Raw genomic sequence first — 27,979 nt, forward strand, 5'->3', positions numbered from 1 at the left:
CAGTCTTCAATCTGGGTGTGCCCTTGTGCTCTCAGCAACCCTCCTATCCCTGGAAAGTCAGGGATAAAAAAAGGCCATGAGATAATAATCATAACACAAACACAGGCAGGGTCTTTTCACAAGGAGGGCTATATTCAATGTCTCAAACTATTGGCAGTTTCTATAAGTTGAGATCTCATGGTTAGAGCAGAAGAGTAACTTAAAAATGCATTCTGCTATCAACTCAACTCTTTCAGAAGACATACAACAACGACAAAAGACAATCCATGATGGCCAGCCACTTCCGAAAGACCCATCTCTGTATCCCAGCTGTGGCTCCTGAATTTTATTAGAAATTCACACAAAACAGAAATCTGAGAAGCCCCCTTGACTTATCTGATTTCTAAGATACTGACTGCCATGCACCTAAACATCGGTCAAAGGGGGAGATCCATTATTGACTCAATTTTGACCTTGTTTGTGTCTTGCATGTGGCTGTCACAGCCATGAAAACCTGAATAACATGGTATCTAAGAGCGCACCTATGGTAAACGCTTAATTCTTTGCCTGTGCTTTCTTATGCTACTTTTATATGAATTAGGATAGACTTTGTCCCTTAAGTTCAAAAATGCTGAAAACTTGCAATGAGATCTTCTTAGAGCAGTGTCCCTTTCACAACAATGAACAAAAATGGAGCTAAAGAAATGCAATGGTGGGACAGTCCCATGAGGGCATTCTAGTGCACAGGTCATTAAAGACACAAATGCAAGGCTTGAGGGAAAAGTTCTCAGAAGGAATTATTTCAGTTCCCTCTTAAGCACATTAATACACAGGAATAGCTGGAGGTCGGGACCACCCCCACTGGGGTCTCAATTAAAGGTGGGCAACTCAAAGGGAACTATGTATGCAAGCACTCTAGGAGCCTGTGACAAATGCTCCCCCAGGCCTAGCCTGGAGTGTCCTATCAGAATCTGAATTTTCACAGCATCCTCAATGATCCTCTTGCACCTTCCCGTTGGACAGCTGTAAACCAAAGCACTCTGAAATCAATTGCTCTCCTCTAAGGCATATCAGGGGCTAAAGAAGTGCAGTAATGTCCCAAGGCCTAAGAATACCTCAGTTACACCCAGTCACACTGATATCCAGGGCCTGATTTCCATAGGACACAAAATCACTTTACCAGGATACCGGTTACCAAGGAACTCAGTCCCACAAGCCATCCAGCACAAAGGGAATTCTCCCTCAGCTGGGAGCTGAAAAGGGGCTTCCTGGATTTGCACCTTTCCCCAGACTTGGGTTTCTTTGTTCCATCACTTCCTGTGGCAGGAAGGAAAAGAAGTTATGAGCAACCTCAGCAAAAAGGAAGGTAACACATCACTAAGGAAAGCCCCACCCCACGATCAGCGCAGAGACCACAGCTGTCATCACACAGGGAAGCCATTTCAAGTAACAATGGCCCAGGAAAACAGATAGGTTACCTCAAATTCCATGTTCTGTGGTTTGTTTTTGTTTTTGTTTTATGTAAGAGCACTCTTTCTGCAAGTACACCTATGTACCAAAAGAGGGCATCAGATCCCTTTATAGATGGTCGTGAGTCACCATGTGGTTGCTGGGAAATTGAACTCAAGATCTCTGAAAAAGCAGCCGCTTAAGCACTTAGCCATCTCACCAACCCATCTAATGAATTCTCAGTTTGGGGGTTGGTAGAAGCTAGTGGTCTGCTAAGTAAATAAAATCCAAAAGGTATTTTTAATCTCTGTTAGTCACAAGCTGTTCCAATACAGAGCTGGGCAAGGAATGGCTATTCTGTGGGGCTACCACTAGCCCATGAAATGGTAATTAGCCTCTGGACCTGCAACATTGCAGTCTCCCCCACAGTACTGATCTTCTAATCAAACAGTCTCTATAGACACAGCTTCTTTTCAGGAGTTTCGTTAAAATCACATAGCTCTGCAGCCCCTGGTTCCGAGCCTCTCTGACCTACACATTTGAGCTGTGTTCCAGAGTAATAAGCATAGATTTGAGTCAAGAAGGCATCTATCTTCTGAGGCTTCTAGGCTCTTGTGTTCTGGAACAAATAATTGGACCAGGGACAGATGTAGAAATAGTCTGCTAAGAATGAGAAAGGTACTAGACGGCTCTAAAGCTCCAGTCCTAAGCATCATGACCCATTAAGGACCACTTACACCGCACTAACCTCCTCTCTCACTTGGAAGTCTTAAGCTAGTGGGAGTGTCCAACTGACTTCTTTATGTATGTTAAACTTGATCTCTCTCTGTCTCTCCTCTCTCTCTCTCTCTCTCTCTCTCTCTCTCTCTCTCTCTCTCTCTCTCTCTCTCTTTCTGCTTATTACCACAGTAAGATTCTTAGAAGGTACCCTAAATGAGACTAAAGGTGACTTGAGCGCCTCTGCCTTATCACTACCCATTCTGGGTGTTCACCTACTCTGATACAGACCAAGGTTTAGAGACTGATGAATCTATCAAGGCCAAGCATAAAAGCAGCAATGTGTAATCTACAAGCGTCCACAACAGTATTAAACAGTAACTATGAGGGTTGATTTATAATCAGTTATACATGGAAGGGAGAAATATAATAAGTACAATAAAGTATTGCTTATTCAGACCTCTGATACAGAGATGGGGGTTTAAAAAAATAATTAGGACATATAGCAAGCTACAAGTTCATTTACTCGGTTTATACCTAATTAACCTCTACTCCTCCTGGGATCTTAGGCAGTCAAGCGAGTGGCCTCTATTTCTGCCTTCAGGAATGAAGTTTGACTACACCAGTAGAGCCTAATTTTTAAGTCAGAAGACAAACATTCAAAAATCTCTACCCATATTAAGTGGGAAATTCTGGCCAGCTGCCTTTCATTAGAAACTGAAAGTGAAAAATAAAAGACAAGCTGATACCCAGAATCCCCTAGGCAAGGCTGCATTGTCTGTCTGCAAAACCTGCTGAGCCCGAGTGTCAAGTGAGAGCAGCAGTATCCTCTTTCAAAGAAAGCAAGACTGCCCCACGTCTTCAGCATCTTTATCAGTAGCCAATTATTTTCCTATCTATGTTTAAAATACAGTCAATAGTGAATAGCTGGAACAAATTAATTGGGAAAAATCACTTTCTTCTATAGAGCTCAGACTCAAAAAGAGATAAGAAACAAAGAGGCTGAGAAAAACAGGAAGACACATTCTATCTTAGGCACTGCCTCGAAATAACATGCAATTTAAATTAAATTATAATTAATAGCAGCAGTTTTGTTGAAGTGCCTCAGATCATCACTTTCAATGCTGAAGATCCAGCAGTTTCCATGGAGACATTTTCTCTATGTGATGTCAAATCCAATCTTTATTTTTTTTTTCTTTCTTCCTTTTTGTTTCTGACATGTGACAACCTGAAGCTTTTAGTGCCTTTCATTTGGGGGAGTTTTATGTTAAGTAATCTTAATTTACTTTTATATGCAGTTAAATGTGGAATTTTTTGCAATTTGTTTCTGAGCCTAAAGTCTACAAGTCTTTCTATTTGAAACAGTAAGAACCACGACCACTGAAATTATCTTTTGTCTTATTCTGTATTCTCTCTACCCTCTTCCCTAAACTGATAAGAAACTAGAGAAAAGAATTTAAATATCCTTTCAATATTCTGTTCTTCTGAATGCATTCTAAAGTTAGCTTCCAGTTTCAATGTTTGCCTTGAATAAGCGAATCCATGACCATTTTCTTTGTGTCACCTTGACTCCTGGGGTGAGGGGGATGATATTTGCTACTGAGAGACTATAGGGGTTTCTTGTCTGCAGTGTCAGCTTAAGGTTCTTAGGGTTGACCCCTTACTGCCATTGTGTATAATTTTCCTTTGTCAGGAAAATGACTCTCACACTCTGCTTTGGAAAAAGAAAATAAATAAAAAACATGCCCAGTCACTTATTCATTTTTTGATGTGTATAAGTGTTTTGCCTACATGTATATCTGTGTGCCACTTTCATGCCTGGTGTCCACGGGGACAGAAGAGGACATTGGTCTATGAATATAATAATGAAGATGACCAGAGGAAAAGAATCTATGCAGGGAAGATACACAGAAATGCACTTCTGTGAGACATTAAATCAGAGCAGAAATGGACCCCTGTCTGGTGATTGCCATCATGTGGTAGTGACTTTGTGCTCTGTGACAAGACACCTGATATAAACAACTCAAGGGAGGAGAGAATTCTTTTGCTCACCGTTTCAGATGGTTATTCCAACATGGTGGGAAGCCTTAGGCACAGCAGAGCATCTCACAGCATGATGGCCAGGAAACAAGAAGAGGACTAGAAAGGGACTGTTAACGTATCTCCAAGGATTCAGTAGCAATGGCCTACTTCCTCCAGCTAGAGTCCCACCTCCTAAGGTTTCCAGAACCTCCCCAACTAACCACCAACAGATGAGTGTTTTAGGAGGACATTTCGCATGTATTATCATTTGGGGATCCAGGAGAAATGTATTTAGTATAGAATGTATTTACAGGATGCAAGTCTGCCTCTGAGATTCATTAGTATCTCTTTTACTCGTCCAAGATTGGGTTTGCTCACAATGTTTCTGGACAATAAGGGGTCATAGACTCCCTGATATTTCAGTACCCCTAAAATTGTTTGACTCTCCCAGAGGGAGAAGGCAGGGGGACAGGACTACCAGCAATAGATTGGAGCACATGCCGTGAATGAGCTTCTTCATCCACATTCAAGGCTTGTGTCTTGGTCACTACATTTCTCTATACTCATTCCGAAATGATGTTGGTACCCAGGGGGAAAGACAGTAACAATGAAATGCATCAACCAAAGCAGCGATTGCTGTGATTGCTAGAATAAAATAGCTTTGCCACAAGGGAGCAAACATTCACATGCATTAGAATAACCAGGCTTGCACATGTAGCAGAGGATGGCCTTCCTTGTTGGGCACCAATGGGAGGAGAAGCCCTTGGTCCTGCCAAGACTGGATGCCCCAGTGTAGGAGAATGTCAGGGCGGGGAGGTGAAAAGAGGTGGGTCGGGGAATAACCTCATAGAAGCAGGAGGAGGGGATATGGGATAAGGGGTTTATAGATGGGGAAACGGGAAAGGGGATAACATTTGAAATGTAAATAAAAATATCCAAGAAAAAAAAAGAAAAACAAAACAAATAAACAAACAAACAAAAAAACATGGGGCTAGGGGGCAGATTCCAGACTCAAATTGGATGAAGGTATTAGAAAATTCTATTATTTGGCTGCCAATTTGTTAAAAGTTCTAGATAGAGAAGGATAAACAATAAAACAAACTGTCTTGTGTTGTTTACACTAAGTCTGGTGACATAACTCTAGAATCTTAGTGTGCTGAAGATAGACACAACATGATCACAAGTTTGAGGCTAGCCTGATCTACAGGGCAAATTCTGTGTCAAAAATAAATAAATAAAATTGTTCTCATTTTCTTGGGAAAAAAAAGAGTAGCCAGGCTTAAATTAAAAATAAAGCCATAAAAATCAGGGTTCTTATGAAAGAAAAGAGAGGAGAGGTGGGGGGGGGGACGGCGGGGAGGGACTATGAATGTCCTTGATTCTGTAAGGGTTTCTAATGGCCTGAAGGTTTTCCACTAATTGGTATCTAACAACCAAGGTCTAGTGAATACGGCCTCTTTTATGTGCTTTCTTTATTTAATTTATTCATTTCCCTTGTTTGTGTGAAAGGAAGACTAAAGTTGTTGCCTTGCTTTAAGGCTTTGAGAGTGAGCAGCTGAGTTTTTAAATACACATGCACGGAAGAGTTCCTGAAGAGTGTCTTAGTCATGGTTTCTGTCGCTGTGATGGTTGTGTTTGGTCATGAAACACCATGACCAAAAGCAACTTGGGAAGGAAAGGGTTTTTTTCACTCACAGCTCCCTGTAACAGTTCATCATCAAAAGCAATGAGGGCAGCAACTCAAGCAGGGCAAGAGCCCAGAGGCAGGAGCTGATGCAGAGGCCATGGAAGGGGTGCTGCTTATTGGCTTGCTTATGGTGGCCTACTCAGCCTGCTTTCTTATAGAACCCAGGACCATGAACCCCCAGTTACGCCTGCCCCCAGCAATCACTAAGAAAATGCTCTACAGGCTTGTTCATGGCCCAATCTTATAGAGGCATTTTCTTAATTGAGGCTCCCTCCACTCTGATGACTTTAGCTCATGTCAGGTTGACATAAAACTATCGATTTATGTCAAAGAGGCTCCACAGATTGTTTGTACAACATCCGCAGACTGATTTTAATTATGCTCACCGATGAATATGCATTCATCCCTTGTTATACAGCATTATCACTCATCAGAATGGGACTTTGAACTAGATTTGTCCTTTCATTTAAAAAGATAGCTATCACATCAGAAGGAATAAGAGGTTGGGGAGAAGGCTCAGTGGATAAAATACTTGACTAATGAGCATGAGGACCAGAGTTTAATCCCTAAAACCCACATTTTTTAAAATAACATGTGATTTTGATTCCAGCACTCAAGAGGCAGAGACAAGTACATCCTGGCTACTGGCCAACCAACCCGGTCCATGAAAAACTGTTTAAAAAGATTTATTGTTTAAAGGTGCCTTAAGAATGACATTCAACATTGTCCTCTGACCTCCACATACATGTGCAGACACATACATGCACATACATGAGAACCCATGGATAAAAGAAAGAAAAGGAAGTGATAAGAATTAATACCACTATAGCCATTGGAAGGGGCTCTGGCCACTTAATTGGAAATGGGTACCTTCCTTCAAGAAAGAGGTAAAAATTGATGGAAAAAGAGAAAGGAAAGCAAGGTGTCCAGACAAATCAGGGAGCACTTTTCTCAGGAGCTGGTCTGAAGCATTAGGAATCAATCGCATTCAGAATAGATAACTGGAAAAGTGGCCTCATAGGGGAAGAAGCTGGAGAGACATTCTATGCTCATGGGGCCTCCACAAGATCAAGAAGTTCACATTCACACCAGTGGCAATCTTGGAAGGCTTCAACTGTTCTTCCACTCTTCTCATTCGTCTGAGTTATCTCATGTCTCTTCTCCCACTACCAAAACTCCTGGCACCATTTAGAGCTGGAACATCAAAGGAACTAGAGAGGGGTTGGGATGCAGGATGTAGGACCGCAGTAGAGCACTTGCTTGGCTTACATGAGGGCCCGGGCTCCATCCTTAGTGCTGGAGGGGAAGCATACAGATGAGGAGAGCCTACCAATATGTCTAAGCATCTGTGATTTCCAGTAATTCTGAGGCCAAGGACACAACACCACAGGTTTTGGAGCAGAAAGAAATTTTGCTGTGGTTCATCTGCCACATCACAAATTATACCATGTTACAAATTACAGATTCCTGAAGTGTAGAACATTTTATTATAGCTATGCAGGTAGTGTCACGAATATTGTCACAGGAGGCTGATAACAAAGCTGCCTTGTAATTTTTGTCATAGAAAAATGCATTTAAAAAATCTTAAATCAACCCTAAGAGGAAAAGGACTAAATCATATGCTGGCACAGTATGAAGTCCTACATGCTGTCCCCACATTTCTAATGTTTAATGTGTTTTGAAACTTCATATTGGTTGAGAAAGTCAGAAGTTTTATGTTTGTCAGAAGACAAGAAACATGATTTGCTCAAAGTCTCTGGATGTCTAGAAGGAAGGCCCACCTATAGGTACAGCAAATTCAATATGTCCAACATAATTTTTTCTTCCATCACCTAAAAGGACCTTTCCTGTCATAGGCCTAACCTATACTCAATTATCTAGAAACTGGGACCTTTATGCAACTCACCTGCCTGGCTTTTCCTAGCTTTCAAAGGGCTCAAATGGGGGAAGATTATCTCCTTTGGAATTGACGGGTTCTAATTCCAGTCAGCCTGGAGATGGACCAAACAGCATATGAAGATGAGTAATTATATCATCCAAAGGCCTGAAAGTATAAAAGATGGACTGTGATGGTCTAAACTTCATCCTTGAAAAGTGGTCGTGTCAAGGGATGAACCAAATGTTACAGAGCCTTGTGGTCATGTGAGTTGCACGACACACGGTATGAAAGCTACAGAGCAGCCTCAGTCACCAGAAACAGAGATCATAATTCAAACCGCATCTACACTTTTAATTAGCACCTTCACTCTATAAACAAAGGCTTCGATGGCGGATGTAATTAGACCACTAGGGACAGGAAAATGTCATTAATACAGTCTTGCCTATTTTACTGTTCACTGTGTATTCTCAGAATGGAGTGTGGCAATGGTGAAGACGTTCTATAAAGATTTAGTAGGTGAATGAATATGCCAAGTCTACAGAGTAATAATTCTCTGGAAAAGAAGACACAAACTTAAAGAAAAAAAGCCTAATGATTATTTTTCAACTGTGTTTTTATATAAGCTGGTTTTATTCACATAAAATAATTTCAGGACTAGATTAATATCAAGTATTATTTATTTCTGTTGCCATGACAGAATGCCATGGCTTATGGAAGAATGTCATATTCTGCAAAGCTTAGTTCTAGAAACTTGACTGGGATTACAAGGGAATGAGAAGAACAAATGTAGGAAGAAAGGCTGGGGTCTGGTGGGTCCGGTATCTGCTACTCCGATGGAGTGGCACCAATTGCACTGCAACTGGGAACAACCTCAGCACATGTGTTATATAGAGCACCTGAGGAGGAGTTAGAGAGTCTAGATAGAAGGTGTCAGTAGACTAGCAATCTTATGCTTAACACTCAGGGGAAGAAGCCTGGGTTGCTAGTTCTTATTACATTGCCACCATCTCTAACGGGACCAGAGAAAGGCTTTTCCATCCTCTGAGCCTGACCCAGAAGGAAGGCTTTGTCAATTTCCGACAGATTTGAGGCATTAGTCCTTGACATGAGGCATGACGTAGGCATGACCTTGTCAATAATACATACTCAGCCAGGGCTTTGTTTACTCTTTATGTATTCACTGGAGGCTTCCTCTGCTCCCGACAAAAGAAAGGATGATTTTGTCTTTCAGTTGCACAGGGAGAGTCCAAAAGAGCAGGCTGACAGAACAGGAAGCTGAGAAGTCACATCTTCAACTGCATGTAGGAAGTAGAGAGACTGAACCGGAAGTAGAGGGAGGCTATAACCTCTCAAGGCCCACACCCAGTCATGTTCTTCCTCCAGCAAGTCTTCGTATCCTAAAAGTTATATAACCTCTCCGAATAGTGCCACTAACTGGGGGTCAAGTGATCAAATGCCTGAGCCTATGGGAGCACATTTTTTATTCAAACTACCACAGAGTGATACCTGATTGACCTCTGCCTTCTTGGTTTGAAATCTTAGATCAATGTTACCTACCCCAGAAAAACATTGAAGTGAGATGGGATGGAGGGAGACCATTAGGAGAAGAAGCAAAGCCACCAAAACTAGACAGTATTGATGAAGTCAAGAAATGCATACTGATGGGAACCTGATATAGCTGTCTCCTGAGGGGCTCTGCCAGAACATGACAAATACAGAGGCAAATGCTAGCAGCAAACCACTGAACTGAGAATGGGGTCCCCATTGGAGGAGTTAGATAAAGGATTAAAGGAGCTGAAGGGGCTTGCAACCCCATAAGAACAACAATACCAACCAACCAGAGCTCCCAGGGACTAAACCACTGCCCAAAGACTACACACGGAGAGACCCATGGCTCCAGCTGCATATGTAGCAGAGGATGGCCTTGTTGGGCACTAATGGGAGGAGAAGCCCTTGGTCCTGCCAAGGCTGGACCCCCGCCCCCAGTGTAGGGGAATGTCAGGGTGGGGAGGCAGGAATAGGGGGTGGTTGGGGAGGGGGAACACCCTTATAGAAGAAGGGGAGGGGGATGAGATAGGAGACTTATGGATGGGAAACCAGGAAAGGGAATAACATTTGAAATGTAAATAAAAAATATCCAATAAAAAAAGTGTAAAAAAAGGAAAAATGCAAGTGTACTTTGACACAGTAATTTGACTTACAAAAATGCTTACACATCTGTACAAGGATGTTTTTTAAAAAAAAGGTCAAGAAACAAATTGTGTTATTTTAAAGATATCTAGACTTAGGATTAAGCCAGTTAACATAAGCAAATTATAACAAAGGTTCCTTTTACATGTACAATTAAAGACTTGGGAGAGTGTAGAAAATCCTGAGGCTTTGGAAATAAATTTTCTTTCATTCATGTGTTTCTCAGAGATCGTGGCTATAAGCAATCATGACACTGATGATCAAAAAGATCAATAATGTACAAATCCCAGAGAGAAAATTTTCTCTGATCCTAGGTGAATTTGTCAGGTCTGGAACCAGTGATATGCCTCAGGGAGTAAAGCTACATGCTGCCAAGGCTGACACCTGAGTTTAGTCATTGGTACCCACACGGTAGAAGGAAGGAACCAATTCTCACAGGTTGTCCTCTAACTCCACTAGTACATCTTGGAATGCTTGCACTCACATAGATACACACATACACAAAACAAATTTTAAAAACTTTTAAATTAGTCTAAGAGAGAAAGAGCTAAATCACACATGCTGGTTGAAAATGTGAAATCCCACATTTTGCCCACACATTTCTAAGGAGATGGAAAGAGAATGGTCTCTGACTATTTTGTCATTGTCTTAGCTATCTATGCTCAGGAATAAATTAGCCTTATGAACTGAGTCCCTAGCAAGGTTCTACCTAAGTTGTAACACTAGCCTCTCTGTTGAGTCAGACCAAGTACACGCCTTGAAAATATTTCTGACGGTGACTTGGCAGGTTTTGGTCTGGTTCTCTACTCCATATACTGGAGGAAAAGTTTGCTCCACAGGGAGATAGATCCGCTTGAACTCGAGTGGAAACCCAACCCATGCAATTCATCTGTGGGCTAGAAGGGCCTGGGAATGTAGATCAATGGCAAAATCTTGCCTGGCAGGTAGGAGGCCATAGGTTTTACATCCAGTCCTGCCAAAAAGCAACTAAATTTGCTTGTATGAATTACTTACTATAGATGCTCCACTGACCTGAGAAAGGTCTCAGAATCTATTTGTCTTCAGAGCAGTACATGGAATTCATCTTTGAGAAATATCTAAATGTTGTTCTAATTTTTTTGAAAAGGAAAGAAATAGAAAATCAAGCCATTAACATTCCTCTCATTGTTTCTGAACTTTAAGCCCTCTACACATTCCTGAAGGGTCTAGTGTTTTATCAAAGCTATGCTAAATATTAAAGAAGAAATTACTTTTAAACAAATAGTGTGTGCTGTAAAAATCTCATCAGCATATAAATCCCAAACTGTTCATAATGCATGGGTTATAAGTGGGCAGAAGACAGATTTCAATAGAACATGAAAAAACAAGCCCTCTGCTTCTGTGTCCATAGGTCCTGGGGTTGGATTCAAAGAACTGCAAATCAAAAAACAAAAAAGCAAACAAAACAAAACCCAGTCCTTTCAAAAGGGACTGGGTCTAGGGGTGCATGCCTTTAATTTCAGTCCTTGGGAGGCAGAGGCAAGCGGATCTCTGTGAGTTCAAGGCCAGTCGGTCTACAATTTGAGTTTAGGGCAGCAAGGGGTATTACAGAGAAAAAAACCTGTCTCAAAAAAAAAAAAAAAAAAAAAAACCCAAAAACCAACAACAACAACAAAAGGACTATCCTAACTGCGCATAGACTTTGCACCTAAAGCGTAATAGTAAAGTGGCTGTGAAAGTGGCATTAAAGTCCATGGGGTATCATAAGCAATTTGGAGACTATTTAAAGCACACAGGAAGATTATGAAGGTCATATGCTCCCAAGTTACATCCAGGACTTGAGCGTCTGTGGACTCACGGTCTTGAAAGCAGCCACTGAAGGAAACAGACTTGTCGGCAGGTCAGGCTGATTCAGAAGATTCTAAGACTCTAAGATTCTCTCACATTGCCCTCAGGTGATCCATATAGCATTGAAACTTGTACAAAAATAGCAAAAACAGAGAGGGGGGTTCTTGGATCTTTGTGGGAGACAATAGCAAAATTGGGTCCATCTGACATGGTAGAAATTTCATTTGTAGAAATGAAGGTGTCAGAGTTGTGTGAAGAAATAAGTCTGAGGTTCTTCGGTGCATTGCCCTCTTCCACTTCCCTCTCTCTGTCTTTCTCCACAGCCAGTGCTGATTTCCCGTACAACCCAGGACAAGGCCAAGCTATAAGAAATGGAGTCAACAGAAACTCAGCTATCATTGGAGGTATGTAGCACATAGAACAGACTTTCTAGCAGCTACTCACCTGGAAAAAGCAATTTTAAAGAAAATGGGGCTGGAGAGATGGCTAAGCAGTTAAGGGTAGATGCTGCTCTTCCAGATGGACCCAAGTTGAGTACCCGGAACCCACATAGGACTGCCCACCACTCCCTGTAACTCCAGCTCCAGGCAATACTCTATAGGTACCCACATGCATATGCAGATACTCACGCACAGCTATACACACACATAAATAAAATCTATTTTAAAGGGCAGCTAAATGGCATTATTCCAAGTCCACTTATGGTCTCATCAAGGTCCCTGTCCTTGTCAGTTTGGGCTTTTTTTACAAGATAAATTCTAAGTGTCATATGAACCTATGGATGACAGAGGTCAGTGACTATTGACAAGTTCATACACCATATCCACCACCACAACATATAGAACACATCGTCCTAAAAAGACTTCTCAGCTGCTTTTATAATCACGTTTTTTAAAGACCCATCTAATCCTTTTGCTCCTCCAGGGTTTCAAAAACTGGTATAAAATTTGTCTTCTTTCATTCAGACGGCATAATGCTTTTCAGATCTGTCCACACCGTTTTGCTTATTGATAGCATTTCTTTCTCTTGCCCAGTCGTATTTCATTGAATGAATATGCTGTCTTTGTGTTATCTACTTACCTATTGCAAGATATTGTCTCCAGATTCCGGTTACTATGATAAACCTTGCCTATATCTTAGGTGGACATAAATATCCATTTTTCGTTGATAATTCCTAGAAATTCAATCTCTAAGATGCTGAAGTAAGTAGGCCTTTACCTTTGTAAGACACTGGCATGCAGCTTTCCAAAGTGATCCCACCACCTCAGAGTCCTGTGACCAATATATAAAAGGCCACTTGCTCCATAGCCACTCTGGCAGACTAGTCACACAGTCACTGTGGCTTTTGATGTGTGATAATCTCATCACTAGTGATGCTGAGTCACGTCTATATATTTCATGAGCTGTCTTGAAATCTTTCTCCACCTCCTTAATTGGTAGTTTGGTTTCTTGCTATTGATTAGAGTTTGTATTCGGTACTCAAGTCCTTGGTCAGACAGACATCATAATTTTTTTCACAATCTACAGCTTGTTAACAAACCTGACTCAATGTTGTACAGGTCTTGTATATTCTTATTGATTTTCTGTTCAGCAGTTCTTTCTATTACAGAGCAGAGGAGGGCCGCAGTGTCCAGCTGTGGTCACGGACGGGTCTGATTCTTTCTCTGATTCTGACAGTTCTCACTTCGTTGTTCTGTAGTTCTATCAGATGGGTCCACGTTTGGAACCCTTACCTCTTCTTGAACATTTTATCATTGTGAAAGGTTCCTTATTCCTTCTGATAATATACACTTGGCCTCTGTTAGTCAGTCTGGGTTAGTAGTGATTGGTTTGCAGTTCTTCTGAGCTCGTCTGTTATCGATGCTATTTCTACTCTAATTGATTTTTCTCTCGGCGGGATGAAATATTCCTCCCTGTTTGTTTTGTTGTTGTTGTTGCTGCTGCTGCTGCTGTTGCTGCTGCTGCTGCTGCTGCTGCTGCGGCCGCTGTTGTTTCCTTTGCCCATTTGATCATTTTTATATCGGCCATCAGACATTACTAACATGGCAGAGTACGTTAATTGTCTTCTTCAACTGAGTGTTGAGGTTATACAGTACTTACGACTTGACATCTTTTAGGAATGTTAATTAAACTTTAGCAAGGCCAATCTTGACAGACCTTACACACCTTTAGCATGACCCTTCACTGTCTGTACTGAATGCCTGGGGATTTTCCACAGTAGAACTTGATCATCTTTCAGCCTAGTGTGAGCTCTGGAAAATGCTCCTGGTCGGTGGAAGGTCACGGACACGCTCACATGCAAGTGTAAGTTTTCAGCTGGAAGTTCATCAACTTCGTAGATGAACAGATCTCCTGAAGGCCCACCCCCAGTTTAAAAAGCCCACTGGGTTCTCCCTGCACAGCAGCAAGGACAGTAAGAAAACTGAGCAAAGTGTGGAAATTCATCATTTTAGACTCTTTCCTCAGGCATCATATGTGTCTGATTGACCTGCTGTCCACTGCCTGAAAGCAGATGCTTCGTTCATTATCTAGTGTTTCAGTTACTTTGGGGAAGAGGACATGTCATTTTCTGGTTCCTGTTAGCCCCTTTGTGTCTGGAAGCAGAAGCCATGTGTTACTTCTGCTGTCCACATGACTGTCACTGGAAGGAGTCACATCCAAGGGAGCTGGGTGGATGGAGGGGTGAGAAGATGTGGGATGTGGGCAAGACTGGTCTAACCTCTGGTACTTCTCTGGTCTCCCTAGGGGTCATCGCCGTGGTGATTTTCACCATCCTCTGCACCTTGGTCTTCCTCATCCGGTACATGTTCCGTCACAAGGGCACCTACCACACCAACGAGGCCAAGGGAGCTGAGTCAGCTGAGAGCGCAGATGCTGCCATCATGAACAATGACCCCAACTTCACAGAGACCATTGACGAGAGCAAAAAGGAGTGGCTTATTTGAGGGGTGGCTTTTCAGCCATGGGATAGGGAGGGAGGAGTTAAGGGAGGAGGGGGAGGGACAAGAGCACCCCACGTCATACCCCTGAGCACACGCTTACACTATCAGCACAAGCTGGGGAAGGCAAGCAATCCAATACTCTTAAGACTGATGGCCACACAAAATATACTTTTTAATATTTCTTTATAGCTGAGTTCCCCCTTCCATATCAAAACAAAATAATACAAAAATGCTTTTAGAGTTTAAGCAACAGTTGAACTTTGTAGGTACTATCTGTCTTTTTTTGTGTGTGTTTAGAGGTGTTCTAAAAACCCGTGGTAACAGGGCAAGTTTTCTACATTTTTAAGAGCCCTTAGAATGTGGATATTTTTTTTCTCAAGAAAAATTGATATACATCCATGCAGCCTCTGACATTCTCTTTCTTTTGCATCTAGTCGACTTTTAATGGGCTGTTGTAGCAACTAGTTTGTGTCCAAGTAATATTTCTTTTGGTGTCCCATAAAATGGAAATAAGAAAAGTGATAAACAGTCTATTTGCCCAGTCTTCTTCAGTGACACCTCAGCCTAGGCCAGTTTTCTGAAGGTTCCTGTCTGGCCTCAGCCAGGGGAAGGAGAGTGAGTGGCCTGTCCGCAGCAATGTAACCAGCACAAGTGGAGACAAGCACCCAAGAATCCAGCAAAGAAATGCATATCGGGCTTATTGCTTTTGTTTTCATTGACTTCTACATGCCGATGTCCTATGTATGTAGCCTTAGACCTGTTTAGTATCTGTAACTATCAGCTAGAAGACTGTGGTGACCAACTGCTCTAGGACTTCTCCTCTGTTTTAACTACATTATTGGATTTTATGTGTATATGCGCCTCCATGGGGAATTAGAGCCAGAGGGAATGTCTCCTTTGCTCTGTTTCTTTTATATTTATAACAGAAATATGGACACTTTCTAGTGAATGCATAAGTTAGTGCGCTTTTCTTCTTTTGCTTTAAACTTCACGTTTTTACACTGCTGTGATGAGGTCCTAGCAGACAGCATCCTCCGGATGGCACAGTCCAATAAAGCCAACTTGCAGCCGCCATTACTCTGGAATCATGTGGGAGACACTGCCATATTTTAAACCAACTCGATCACAAGGACACTGTCATGATACACAGACCTGTGACAAATACATTGAATCTGAAGTCACCACCATCCGGTCATCAAGAGAACACGATTGTCTAATAAATAACACATCTTAGGGTAATCAGGAATCTTGGGCAATTTGCTACAAAAAAATAATAACTTCTTGATTTTCTGTAAAAATAATAGGCTTTGTGTGAGTAAATGGGAGCAATTCTTCCTATTGGAGCACCCAAAAGGAATTTAATCAATTTATTTTTTTAATTGCACAAAAGTTCTCCCTCGAATGGTTGCCATTTATAATTGTATACGTCAGGCCTCTTATACTTAAAAACCTCTTTTTAAAAATTTTGTAGGCTCCACCATTTTGAGGAATTAAATGTGAAGATTCTTTCTCCTCTTAGAACAGTGAGGTTAACGCAGTATTGATGCTCTTTTTCTCGTGGTCTGTCTTAATAAGCTGCTTACCCTAGTTAGTTGGGATTTTACCCAGATACTCTCAAGGTTCTCCAAATGCTTAATGTATTGGAGGATCTCAACTTCTTGAATAATAGAAAACTTTATCCCAAGCCTCTCTTTGCACCAGTTTACAACGGGCTCCAAAAGGAGGCAAGTGTCCCCCCTTGCATCAAGGAAACCGAATAAAAGGGAACCCTGAGAGTGTTTTTAATTGCAGGCAGACCTCAGACAGTCCCATAAATACCCCGAATTGTCAAGCCTTGTTCATTCTTTCATAAAACATATTAAATGGAAAGGTATTTAACAGAACAAACTGTGAGAACAGCTGTAACGTTTACTTATGAGAGCACATTTGAGACCAAATGTCATTTTATTTCATCAAGATACCTGACCATAGTGTATTCTTGTCCATAATTTCAAATTGAAAAAGCAAAGGTTTACCATTATGGCTTGAAATTGTTTCTGGTTTAAAAAAAAAAAACAACAACTTATTTTGCAGGCATTACTTTGGCACTTAACAAATACTGTCAGATGGAAATGCGTGCCTTCTGGCATTTCCTGAGATAGCTGTGTTCCTCTGCTTCATCTCAGCACTTCTCTCCCCCAATGATGAGCAAGAAAAACCACCAAGGACAGCCCCAGTGTTAAAATGTCCTCACCCTGTCCTTCTCCTCACTCGTTCCTTCTCTTGCTTCTGCCACAAAAGACAAAGACCGAAGGCCAGTCCGTCTCTCACAATTAGCAAAGCCAGGGTCCTGAATGATGTCATCAGTTAAGACACGCAAGAGATCCGCTGACACAGTCTCTCCTAAGCAGTTACAAGATGGCTGACAGACAGGACACAGAAAGGCGGGTACAGTAGTAAGTAGCTACATTAATTGCTCTCCTTGGAATGACACCCTTAACCAAACTAATCACATCTGTGTATAACAGACATGACCAGTCTGTTCTGAATGGGAAATACTTGCTCATTTGAAGAAGAAGGAATTCTCTGTTGCAGTTCTTCCGTTGACAGTTTGGCATGACGCTGCTTCAAGAGTCATGACATAACGCAGACTTGCCTGATCCTATCTGTTGTTGTTCTCCACTGCCATCTCAACATCTTATATCCAGTATATCATCCACAAAGCACAAACTAATGGAAAGCCCTGTAAGCAATAACAATATATAAACCAAACAAACCCCAAGATACTGTACCAAAGGAATAAGACACACTGGTGCATGCCTGTAATCCCAGCATTTGAGAGACTGCGGCAGGAGGGTAATGAGTTCAAGGTCAGCCTGGGCTACTTAGCAAATTCCAGTCAGCCTTGAGCTGTCTAGTGAGACAAGTCTCAAAAAAGTTCTAAATAAATAAATGAAGCTTCAGAGAACACTGATGACTGACTGAGGCTTATGTGTGCAGGAAACTTGCTCTGCATCTAAAACAAATATCTGTGTTTTTCAAGAAGCTAAAAATGAAAGACTCCAAATGAATGCAAAATTAGTGGTACTCTATATTCTCAAAATAGCATATTCTCTGGATCTCACAGAAGCTAATTCAGGACATCAAAATTATTTCAAGGCTGAATTTTCCCTGGGCCTTCTTAATATGTAAGAGTGTATTTCCTCACTGCTGTCTACCAACCATTCAAAAATGGGGAGGTTTATGATTTTTTTTCATTGAAGATCTGGAAACAAGAGTTTAAAGGACTTTTGTTAGAAATCTCCCTATGCTCTGAATCAGATGAGAAAGCACCCCTCCCCAAAGGAGCAGGAGTTCAAAGGCAACAGAGGCAGAACCAGCATGAGCAGTGAATAGACTGAGTGGTTGAACAGCTTAGGAGAACCCCAGGTGCACCCTGTGAGCCAGGCACAGACAAAGGCCGTGTCCAGCAGAGCATACTGCAGAGAGAGGCCAACAGGTACCGGCTGCAACTGTACCCCAGTTAAGGTAGTGTCGGAAGACACACTAACCTCTACAGTAAGATCTGTTCCCTTTTTATCTCTCCATTTATTCTTTTCTCTCATCTCCTTGCTGCACCCTCCTCTTCAGGGGAAAATGTTAATAGTCCTCTTACATTTCATGCTTATAAACAATGTCTGCTTTGAACTCTTTTTCTGTGATTTCAAGCACTTTAAAAAAGGGGGGAAAGAATCATTTAACCTTGTTGAGTTTGATTTATTCAACCAACAATAGTTTCTGAAGTGCTCTTCCTGGTGAGCCACCTGATCCTGATATAAATGAGGAAAAGCAACCAGGCATCCCACTCGTTTTTGGCCAAAAACAAAGGGCATCTTTTTTAGATGGTGTTTTAGTGAGTGTGACCCCTGAGAATTAGCTGATAGATCTCAACATGTATATAGGCATGGAGACTCACATCTATAATCCCAGCATTTATAGCTAAGAAATCAGGAATTTAAGGCCAGCCTCAGCTACAGATGAGTTCAAAGCCAGCCTGGGCAATAATAAGACTCCATCTCAAAAGAACAAGCAAAAAGGAATCTCAGGCCATCAAGATGTCTCTGCAGGTAAAAGCACTTGCCATGTAAACTTGACCATGTAAACCCAATCCATGGATCCTACCTATAGTGGAAGGAAAAAACTGACTCCCAAGAGTTGTCCTCTGATCCTCTACACACACACACACACACACACACACACACACACACACACACACACCATAAATAAAAATTAGAATGAATCCCCACCCTTTCTCCATCCTAGACTTGCTATATGTGACCCTGGCCATGCCCTGGAACTTCTGCCTGTCCTTCTCGAGCTGCTTTACCTACTGAAAAGACAATTGCGAGCACAGTGGATTCATGATTGTGGAACACTTTGAAACCCAAATATAAATTTCAAAACCAACTGACTTGGCTTGAGGCTGTAAGCTGCATTTTAAAAGTACTATGTAAACAATATAGCCATGCACATGGAGAGTTATAGGGCATTGCTGAACTACTGCTGAATTATGAATCAGAGAGACCTCCAGGGAGCTAGGCTGTCAACACAGGGAAGCAGAACCCAGAGGAAAACTAGAGAAACTGGAAATTTAATTGTAAATCTCTGAATCCTCACCTGGGCATGACTTGTGGCTCACAATATACACACAGTTTCAGATAGATAGTAAATATAATTAGACTGGATTATAAATTAGACACACACACACACACACACACACACACACACACACACACACACACACCATAAAAGGTATTTTCTAGCCTGGAGACCCTGTGCCTCAATATTACAGTCACTCTCCATGATAAATGTCAGGAATTTTCAAAGAATTTTTTTTCACCACAGCGTTTTTATTTTCTCTCTCTCATGTAGAATAGTCTACAAAACCTCTGTCAATAAAACAGAGAAGCGACATCCAAAAGCCGAGTAAAGACTGGAAGAAGGTAATAAAGATAGAAGTGTGCACAGGTGTGTTCACACCTAACACCCGCTCACACATTTCTGTTCCAGATGAAAATGTGCTGTGGGAACACATCTGCTAAGAGTTTGCCCCATTTCCCAGGCTCGGATGACTTCTAGTACACAAGTGCTGGCTTCTGAGATGGCTGTGAAGGTGTGGAAGTTCCTCTCGAGGAGGCCAAGAAACTGTTCTTGATGTTGCCAATTCTCAGTTTTGCTTTGCCAGGTTCTTTTTGGTTTTTAAGCCCATGGTGACTGTGGAGGTTAGCGCTGAGGAAAGCTGGGCTAAGTATTCTTCCTGTGAGTCAGTTAGGACTCCATCCCTGTGAAACAACGCGAAACTTCACTCTCTAAAAGCAACAGCATGTAAACTAGAATGAAAGAAGGAAATTATGTATGTATGACTATTATTCTTTTGTGAATGTCCTTCATTTACCTCCTAAAGTTATATTAGAAACAGATTGATAAATAAAAGATTCAAAATAGTTTTAATTATCCTAAAAGCAATTCTTTGTGTTTTATACCAATCTTAGAATTAGTTTCCAGCCTCCTGCAAATGTGTGAGAGTAGATGTCTACTGAGAATATGGGGGTGTCCTGAAAGCTGTAGAGATATAGACACCCCCAAAGGCAGGTCTTATTTGGATCCATGGTTAGCCTTCTCTTGCAAGCACACCCTCTTCTACCATTTTGCATTGAGTAGCTAAATGAATATTAACTTCATATTTTGGGTTAATTTACATGCACCCCAATAAAATGTGGTTACAGTCAATTGATCTCCAAAATATATTCTGACCCTTATCTGCAACATGGGTATTACTGGACAGTGGGCAGAATGACCAGCGAAATAACCTGGCTAAGAGGGCTTGGGCTACCCCTGTAGCTTCTAATCTGACAAGTACACCCCATGCACATGAAAAGCTAAATTTCTCCCACTTGCTAGTGGGGAGGGATTTCCTTTTATTCAATTATCAGGGTGACTTTATGTGGACACTAAGGAAATGTGAAATACAGTTTTAAAAATCAGTTTCACTATTCTGCACTGATCCCCAAGACCAATTAACAAGAGCACTCAGTCTGTTTGGAAACCATCATGCTATATAATGATTTGTAGTGATCCCACTTTCAATCGTGATCCAACAGGAGCAGGTGCAGAGGGAACATCATAAAGTTTCTAAAGAAAAGGAAATCTATACTCTAGACCCGGGAAACAATTTTGAGAATGCTGAACTAGCAGCGTCAGGGCTTGCCAGCCCCAATCAGAGTGTTCAAGCCACAGTATGCTGATGGCATACCCAGTCCCACTGATGGCAAACCTCGTCTGAACAGACACCAGGAAATTCCAGTAGGGCATTGACTATTTTGCATAAGACAATATTTGCTAAATCGATGGTGGAATAAAGCAAGGATGGAAAAAAATGGGAGGAAGGACTTCATTTTGAAGAATATATATGACAAAATTACTTTTGTCAGTTATGATTTCCACATGCTGCACTTACCAGAGCAGAAAGAGGAGGAGAATGCGGTGGTGTGTTTTGAGGAGGGGGAGGTCTGTCCTCCCAAAGGAGGCTTTGTATAAAAATCACTTACATTCCCTGGAGCATCCGCTCATCTCACTCAGCATCTGGGTGCACAGGAAGTGAGCCCCTTGGAACAGCCAGTCAGTTTCCATCCATGCTAGGCCATCGCCAAAGGAGAGAAACATGAGAAGGCACTGCCTACACCACAACGATTAAAAATTATTGTGGATAAATACTCACATAACCATATATTCATGATGTCTTCCAGATTATTTCAATATGATATATAATTTCAAAATGACAGATTAATAATAATAATCATAAAGGCAGCAAGTTTATTAATGGTTATGAAACACTTCCCATGTACTTAGCACAATTCACACAGTGCTAGGCTAACAGGGTGGGCACTGCCATGGTCTTAAAAAGCTGCATCTTAAGAGTGGAGGAAGAACAGAAGCTCAGAAATTAATGTGCAATAAAGCACTAAGTGATTTGTACCCAACACCCTAAAACACAGAGGGTGATAGGGTATAGAAGGGACCTTCTCAGGGAAGGCAGTGTGATTGACAGCTGAAAGAAAGTGAGTCTGCCAAAAAGGAGAGGAAGCCTCCTTAGAGACCAGAGGATTGGCCAGCATAAGGAACTGAGGGGAGACGGAGCTTAGAGGCCCAGACCCCAGAGGTCGGTGCTGACAGAGAGAGAACAAAAGAAGGAGGGGCCAGCAGCTCCAGAAAACTGTTCTAAAGCCTGAGTATGACAGGCTCCAGACAAGCAGAAAGTTTTACATGTGTCAGTCACTGTTCTCTGGGAAAGTAGAGTCAGAAGGTTGGAGAGAGAACAGGGAAGGGAAGAGATTTAAGAGAAAGACAGAGAACAAGAGTTCTGGTTTTCTATTTCAGAGTACTGTAAGTACAAAGTAGAAACTGTGAGCTCACTTATGGGGCAAGGGAGGCACAGATAACGCAATCAGTTAACAGTTAAGGTTACCAGTAGTACATAAGCAAATGTCACGTAAGAGGAGCACTTGAGAACAGAAGGTCCGAGATGCTTCTGCCCCACAGATTAACACAGAGAACCCTGCAGGGAGGCAAAACAGAAGACTGTGTCCTCTGCTCCTGCCTGCAGTTGCAGAAAACTCTTCATAGTCTTCACTGGCCTGAGAAGAACTTAGCAAATAACTGTACGTTTGATCATGGATGAAGAAATATACATCAGATATAAAATTTTATATCTGAACTAGCATCGCAGAGAACCAAAAGAACACTCCTGGGAGTAACGTGATACTTCTGAAGCTGGGCCACTGGGCAGATGTCTCTTTGTAAATAAAACGTTCTTGGCTAAATCACAGATCTGGCTAGAAGCTTGCCCTGGGCTTTGCTTAAAAAAAAAAAAATGCAAGATGCTTCTGCCATATATTTCTAGCTGATCAAGTTATCACTCTCTAAATTAAATTTACAGAGCTCGTTCACTTTTATTCTAAGCAGTAACCATGGCGTTCTCTAAATCATTGCCAGTATAGCAGATATATTGATCACTGCCAGGCCTGTCATTAAGAATCTCAGTTTAAGCACTGGCGGAGCAAGCGCTGAGGTTTAATTAGTATCCCCGTCTGGTGTTGTAAAATACAAGCCTGGGACATGTGAGGAAGAAAAATGAGCTAATGTGACTGTTAAAGCCACAGAGCCTGCATCGAGCGTGAGCAGAGAGCTGAACTGGTCCCAATTCAGCATGGCCTGCATTGTATGGTGTATGATGGATTTGAGGAAAAATATTTATTTGTTCTTCTCAAGAAGTCAACCATTTTTCTAGAGTGATGGAGAAGGAACAAAGGACAGGCATTAGGTTCTGTGGGAACACGGTTTCTGTAGTTCTACATTCCCACGTCGATGATGTAATCAAGATATTCCCCTCTAGGCATGCCCACAAGGCCAAGCTGCTCTAGCTAATCCTTCATGGAAGCTCCTTTTCCAGGTTGATCTAGTTTGTGTTAAATTAACAAAATTAACCATCGTGTATGCACACTCACCCTCATCTACTGGACTCGGCGCTTCAAGGTGCATGGAAATTTCTCACCATCTTCTGATCCTGGGTCTCTCTCATGCTCACTTGATCTCTTCTACCTGACACACGTCTGTGGCTTTCCCACATTCTAGAAGCACCCAGAAGTAGCCCTTTAACTACCAGACAATATGCCAAGTGTCTTGAGCTGGCAGCAGCCTTTTTCTTACAGACTTCCTTTCCCTGTGCTCTCCTGTGGAAAATGTTCTCACCCCAGCCTCATCTCTGAGGAATTTCAACATGGCCAAACTTCCTCCTCCCACAGCCCTAGTTTCTCCTCCCCTGGAGCCTCAGTTTAGGAAGATTGCTGCTGAGCAGGCCTAGCTAGAGAATTTGTGGGAACTATTTCAAAATGAAGACCTGGGTTCATCAAGGAAAGAGAAATTGATCTTCGTTTCCCAGGGCCTTCTACCACAACCCACATAGACAGAAAACTCCAAACATTACAAACCTCTACACCAGCCACACTGAGTACCTAAATTAAAGTGGGAAAGAGGCCCTAGCCTAGCTCACTGTTGAAAAGAAGCCAAGGAATAGTGGTGTGGATTGGAGGTGTTAATTAGCTTTCCTGGGAGATGCCACACTGCCTCGCTGTAATATCCTCTGCACCCAGAATCCCATGGAGTGCAGAGTCAGGAAGAACACAGACACCACTCCCAAATCCCAGCACAACTTGTCTTAGACCCTGGGCAGCTTGGATTCCAAGATTTGAGGACAGAAGAGCAGAGTCAGATCCCTGCACAAGGCACCCGAGTTCCATCCATGATATTGCATGAGATGACTGCACACACATTAAGACTCCAGGCCTGGTGCAAGCGTCTCTGTCTGGGCACCTCACTCACAAATACACAGGCAAACACAATGCCAATTTCAAGAAGGCAAACCTGGCAGTCACTATGCAGGACTGAAGGAATGAAACAAGGAATGAAACAAGAGTGGGGTCCCTCTGGTGCAGGAAAATACCCAGATACTGGGCAGGCAGCCACAGCCCCCTTATCCACAGTTCCCTGGCCCCTCCAGTATGGCACCTCTCCCCCTACTTTGCTTCAGCAGCTTCAGCTATGGGGCTTCCCTGAACCCTGTTACTGAGGAAGAGGCCACTGCTCAATGTAGAACTCACGGCCAACCAACCCTGGGTGAAGGACCAAGGATTGCTGTCCTTTCCCCTCTTTGGCCACCCCCTTCTCTGTATTCTTGCCTGCTGCTACAGGCCTTCTTCCAGCTGACTCTTCCTTCATGGAAACCATATCCCTCTCATGCTGGAGTCCCAGATGAGTGTTTTAGGAACAGTTTGGGGGCTAAAGAGAAGGCCCCTTATTTATTTATTTTTTTTTATTTTTATTTTTTTTTTAGTCTTCCAGGTCTAAATCTTTTTTTTTTTAAATTAACTTGAGTATTTCTTATATACATTTCGAGTTATTCCCTTTCCCGGTTTCTGGGCAAACATCCCCCTCCCCCCTCCCCTTCCTTATGGGCCTTCCCCTCCCCATCCTCCCCCCCTTGCCGCCCTCCCCCCAATCTAGTTCACTGGGGGTTCAGTCTTAGCAGGACCTAGGGCTTCCCCTTCCATTGGTGCTCTTACTAGGATATTTATTGCTACCTATGAGGTCAGAGTCCAGGGTCAGTCCATGTTTAGTCTTTAGGTAGTGGCTTAGTCCCTGGAAGCTCTGGTTGCTTGGCATTGTTGTACCTATGGGGTCTCAAGCCCCTTCAAGCTCTTCCAGTTCTTTCTCTGATTCCTTCAACGGGGGTCCTGTTCTCAGTTCAGTGGTTTACTGCTGGCATTCGCCTCTGTGTTTGCTGTATTCTGGCTGTGTCTCTCAGGAGAGATCTACATCCGGCTCCTGTCGGTCTGCACTTCTTTGCTTCATCCATCTTGTCTAATTGGATGACTGTATATGCATGGGCCACATGTGGGGCAGGCTCTGAATGGGTGTTCCTTCTGTGTCTGTTTTAATCTTTGCCTCTCTATTCCCTGCCAAGGGTATTCTTGTTCCATTTTAAAGAAGGAGTGAAGCATTCACATTTTGATCATCCGTCTTGAGGTTCATGTGTTTTGTGCATCTAGGGCAATTCAAGCATTTGGGCTAATAGCCACTTATCAATGAGTGCATACCATGTGTGTTTTTCTGAGATTGAGTTACCTCACACAGGATGATATTTTCCAGTTCCGACCATTTGCCTACAAATTTCATAAAGTCATTGTTTTTGATAGCTGAGTAATATTCCATTGTGTAGATGTACCACATTTTCTGTATCCATTTCTCTGTTGAAGGGCATCTGGGTTCTTTCCAGCTTCTGGCTATTATAAATAAGGCTGCGATGAACATAGTGGAGCACGTGACTTTTTTATATGTTGGGGCATCTTTTGGGTATATGCCCAAGAGAGGTATAGCTGGATCCTCAGGCAGTTCAATGTCCAATTTTCTGAGGAACCTCCAGACTGATTTCCAGAATGGTTGTACCAGTCTGCAATCCCACCAACAATGGAGGAGTGTTCCTCTTTCTCCACATCCTCGCCAGCATTTGCTGTCACCTGAGTTTTTGATCTTAGCCACTCTCACTGGTGTGAGGTGAAATCTCAGGGTTGTTTTGATTTGCATTTCCCTTATGACTAAAGATGTTGAACATTTCTTTAGGTGTTTCTCAGCCATTCGGCATTCCTCAGCTGTGAATTCTTTGTTTAGCTCTGAACCCCATTTTTTAATAGGGTTATTTGTCTCCCTGCGGTCTAACTTCTTGAGTTCTTTGTATATTTTGGATATAAGGCCTCTATCAGTTGTAGGATTGGTAAAGATCTTTTCCCAATCTGTTGGTTGCTGTTTTGTCCTAACCACAGTGTCCTTTGCCTTACAGAAGCTTTGCAGTTTTATGAGATCCCATTTGTCGATTCTTGATCTTAGAGCATAAGCCATTGGTGTTTTGTTCAGGAAATTTTTTCCAGTGCCCATGTGTTCCAGATGCTTCCCTAGTTTTTCTTCTATTAGTTTGAGTGTGTCTGGTTTGATGTGGAGGTCCTTGATCCACTTGGACTTAAGCTTTGTACAGGGTGATAAGCATGGATCGATCTGCATTCTTCTACATGTTGCCCTCCAGTTGAACCAGCACCATTTGCTGAAAATGCTATCTTTTTTCCATTGGATGGTTTTGGCTCCTTTGTCAAAAATCAAGTGCCCATAGGTGTGTGGGTTCATTTCTGGGTCTTCGATTCTGTTCCATTGGTCTATCTGTCTGTCTCTGTACCAATACCATGCAGTTTTTATCACTATTGCTCTGTAATACTGCTTGAGTTCAGGGATAGTGATTCCCCCTGAAGTCCTTTTATTGTTGAGGATAGCTTTAGCTATCCTGGGTTTTTTGTTATTCCAGATGAATTTGCAAATTGTTCTGTCTAACTCTTTGAAGAATTGGATTGGTATTTTGATGGGGATTGCATTGAATGTGTAGATCGCTTTTGGTAAAATGGCCATTTTTACTATATTAATCCTGCCAATCCATGAGCATGGGAGATCTTTCCATCTTCTGAGGTCTTCTTCAATTTCTTTCCTCAGTGTCTTGAAGTTCTTATTGTACAAATCTTTTACTTGCTTGGTTAAAGTCACACCGAGGTACTTTATATTATTTGGGTCTATTATGAAGGGTGTCGTTTCCCTAATTTCTTTCTCGGCTTGTTTCTCTTTTGTGTAGAGGAAGGCTACTGATTTATTTGAGTTAATTTTATACCCAGCCACTTTGCTGAAGTTGTTTATCAGCTTTAGTAGTTCTCTGGTGGAACTTTTGGGATCACTTAAATATACTATCATATCATCTGCAAATAGTGATATTTTGACTTCTTCTTTTCCAATCTGTATCCCCTTGACCTCCTTTTGTTGTCTGATTGCTCTGGCTAGAACTTCAAGAACTATATTGAATAAGTAGGGAGAGAGTGGGCAGCCTTGTCTAGTCCCTGATTTTAGTGAGAAGGCCCCTTATTTAAAGGCACTTGCTGCTTCTGTGGAGGACCTGGTTTCTGGCTTCTCATAACTGTCTGTAATTCCAGTTCCAAAGGAGCTGACAACCTCTTCTAGCCTCAGACACTCATGTGTGAACATTCATACATGAAGCCAAAACACTTAATACAATAAAATATAAACAAACAAACAAACAAATAAATAAATGCAAACTTAAGAACGGTTTCTTCCCTGTACTTTTTCCTTCTGCCACAGTAGCTCTGACCCAACCCCAGGTCACAGGCTTTCGGTTCAATGATATCTCCAGAGTTATGCTGGCTCACGATCCAACCTATCAAAAAATACTACGTAGGAATCCCTTAAGAAGATCCCAGAATGCTAATCTCTCTGAACAATGGAATAAAAGTATCCCTACATGGTTAAAATTAATTTAAAGTAAGAAATATCAAAAAAGGGGCTTTCAGAAAAGCACTAAGTACATGTTTTGGCCCATGCCAGACCCTTGTAAATGGTGTCCGGGTGTTCAGTGGAATCTGAGACGGCTATACCTTGAACTGAGTAGACAGAACTAGGTGTAACAACCAAACTAATACTGAAACCATGAGTGGACCCTCGAAGAGATAAATAACACCTAAAATACCAGGGGCTTCTGCTTCACCTCTCACAGAAAAGGTGTTCATGGGTCATCTGATACTAGCCCAGGTATAACTCATTGTATGATCTAGGCTGGCCCTGAACTTGAGGAAATGTTCCTACCACAGCCTTTCAAGTTCTGCAACTACA

General features: G+C 42.1%; 1 protein-coding gene across 3 annotated transcripts in view; it reads left to right on the forward strand.

Moving 5' to 3' along the window:
* The window catches only part of Cntnap2 (contactin associated protein 2), a 2,256,901-nt gene extending 2,236,729 nt beyond the window's left edge, over positions 1-20,172 (forward strand). For all 3 annotated transcript variants that reach the window (NM_001427648.1, XM_039109027.2, XM_039109028.2), the window contains 2 exons: positions 12,074-12,154; positions 14,496-20,172. In NM_001427648.1, coding sequence (NP_001414577.1) covers positions 12,074-12,154; positions 14,496-14,695 — 281 coding nt within the window. In that variant the 3' untranslated portion in view covers positions 14,696-20,172. The remainder of the gene's footprint in view (positions 1-12,073; positions 12,155-14,495) is intronic.
* The last annotated feature ends 7,807 nt before the right edge of the window (positions 20,173-27,979 follow it).

This window comes from Rattus norvegicus, chromosome 4 (genome assembly GCF_036323735.1).
Source record: "Rattus norvegicus strain BN/NHsdMcwi chromosome 4, GRCr8, whole genome shotgun sequence".
Lineage (NCBI taxonomy): Eukaryota > Metazoa > Chordata > Mammalia > Rodentia > Muridae > Rattus > Rattus norvegicus.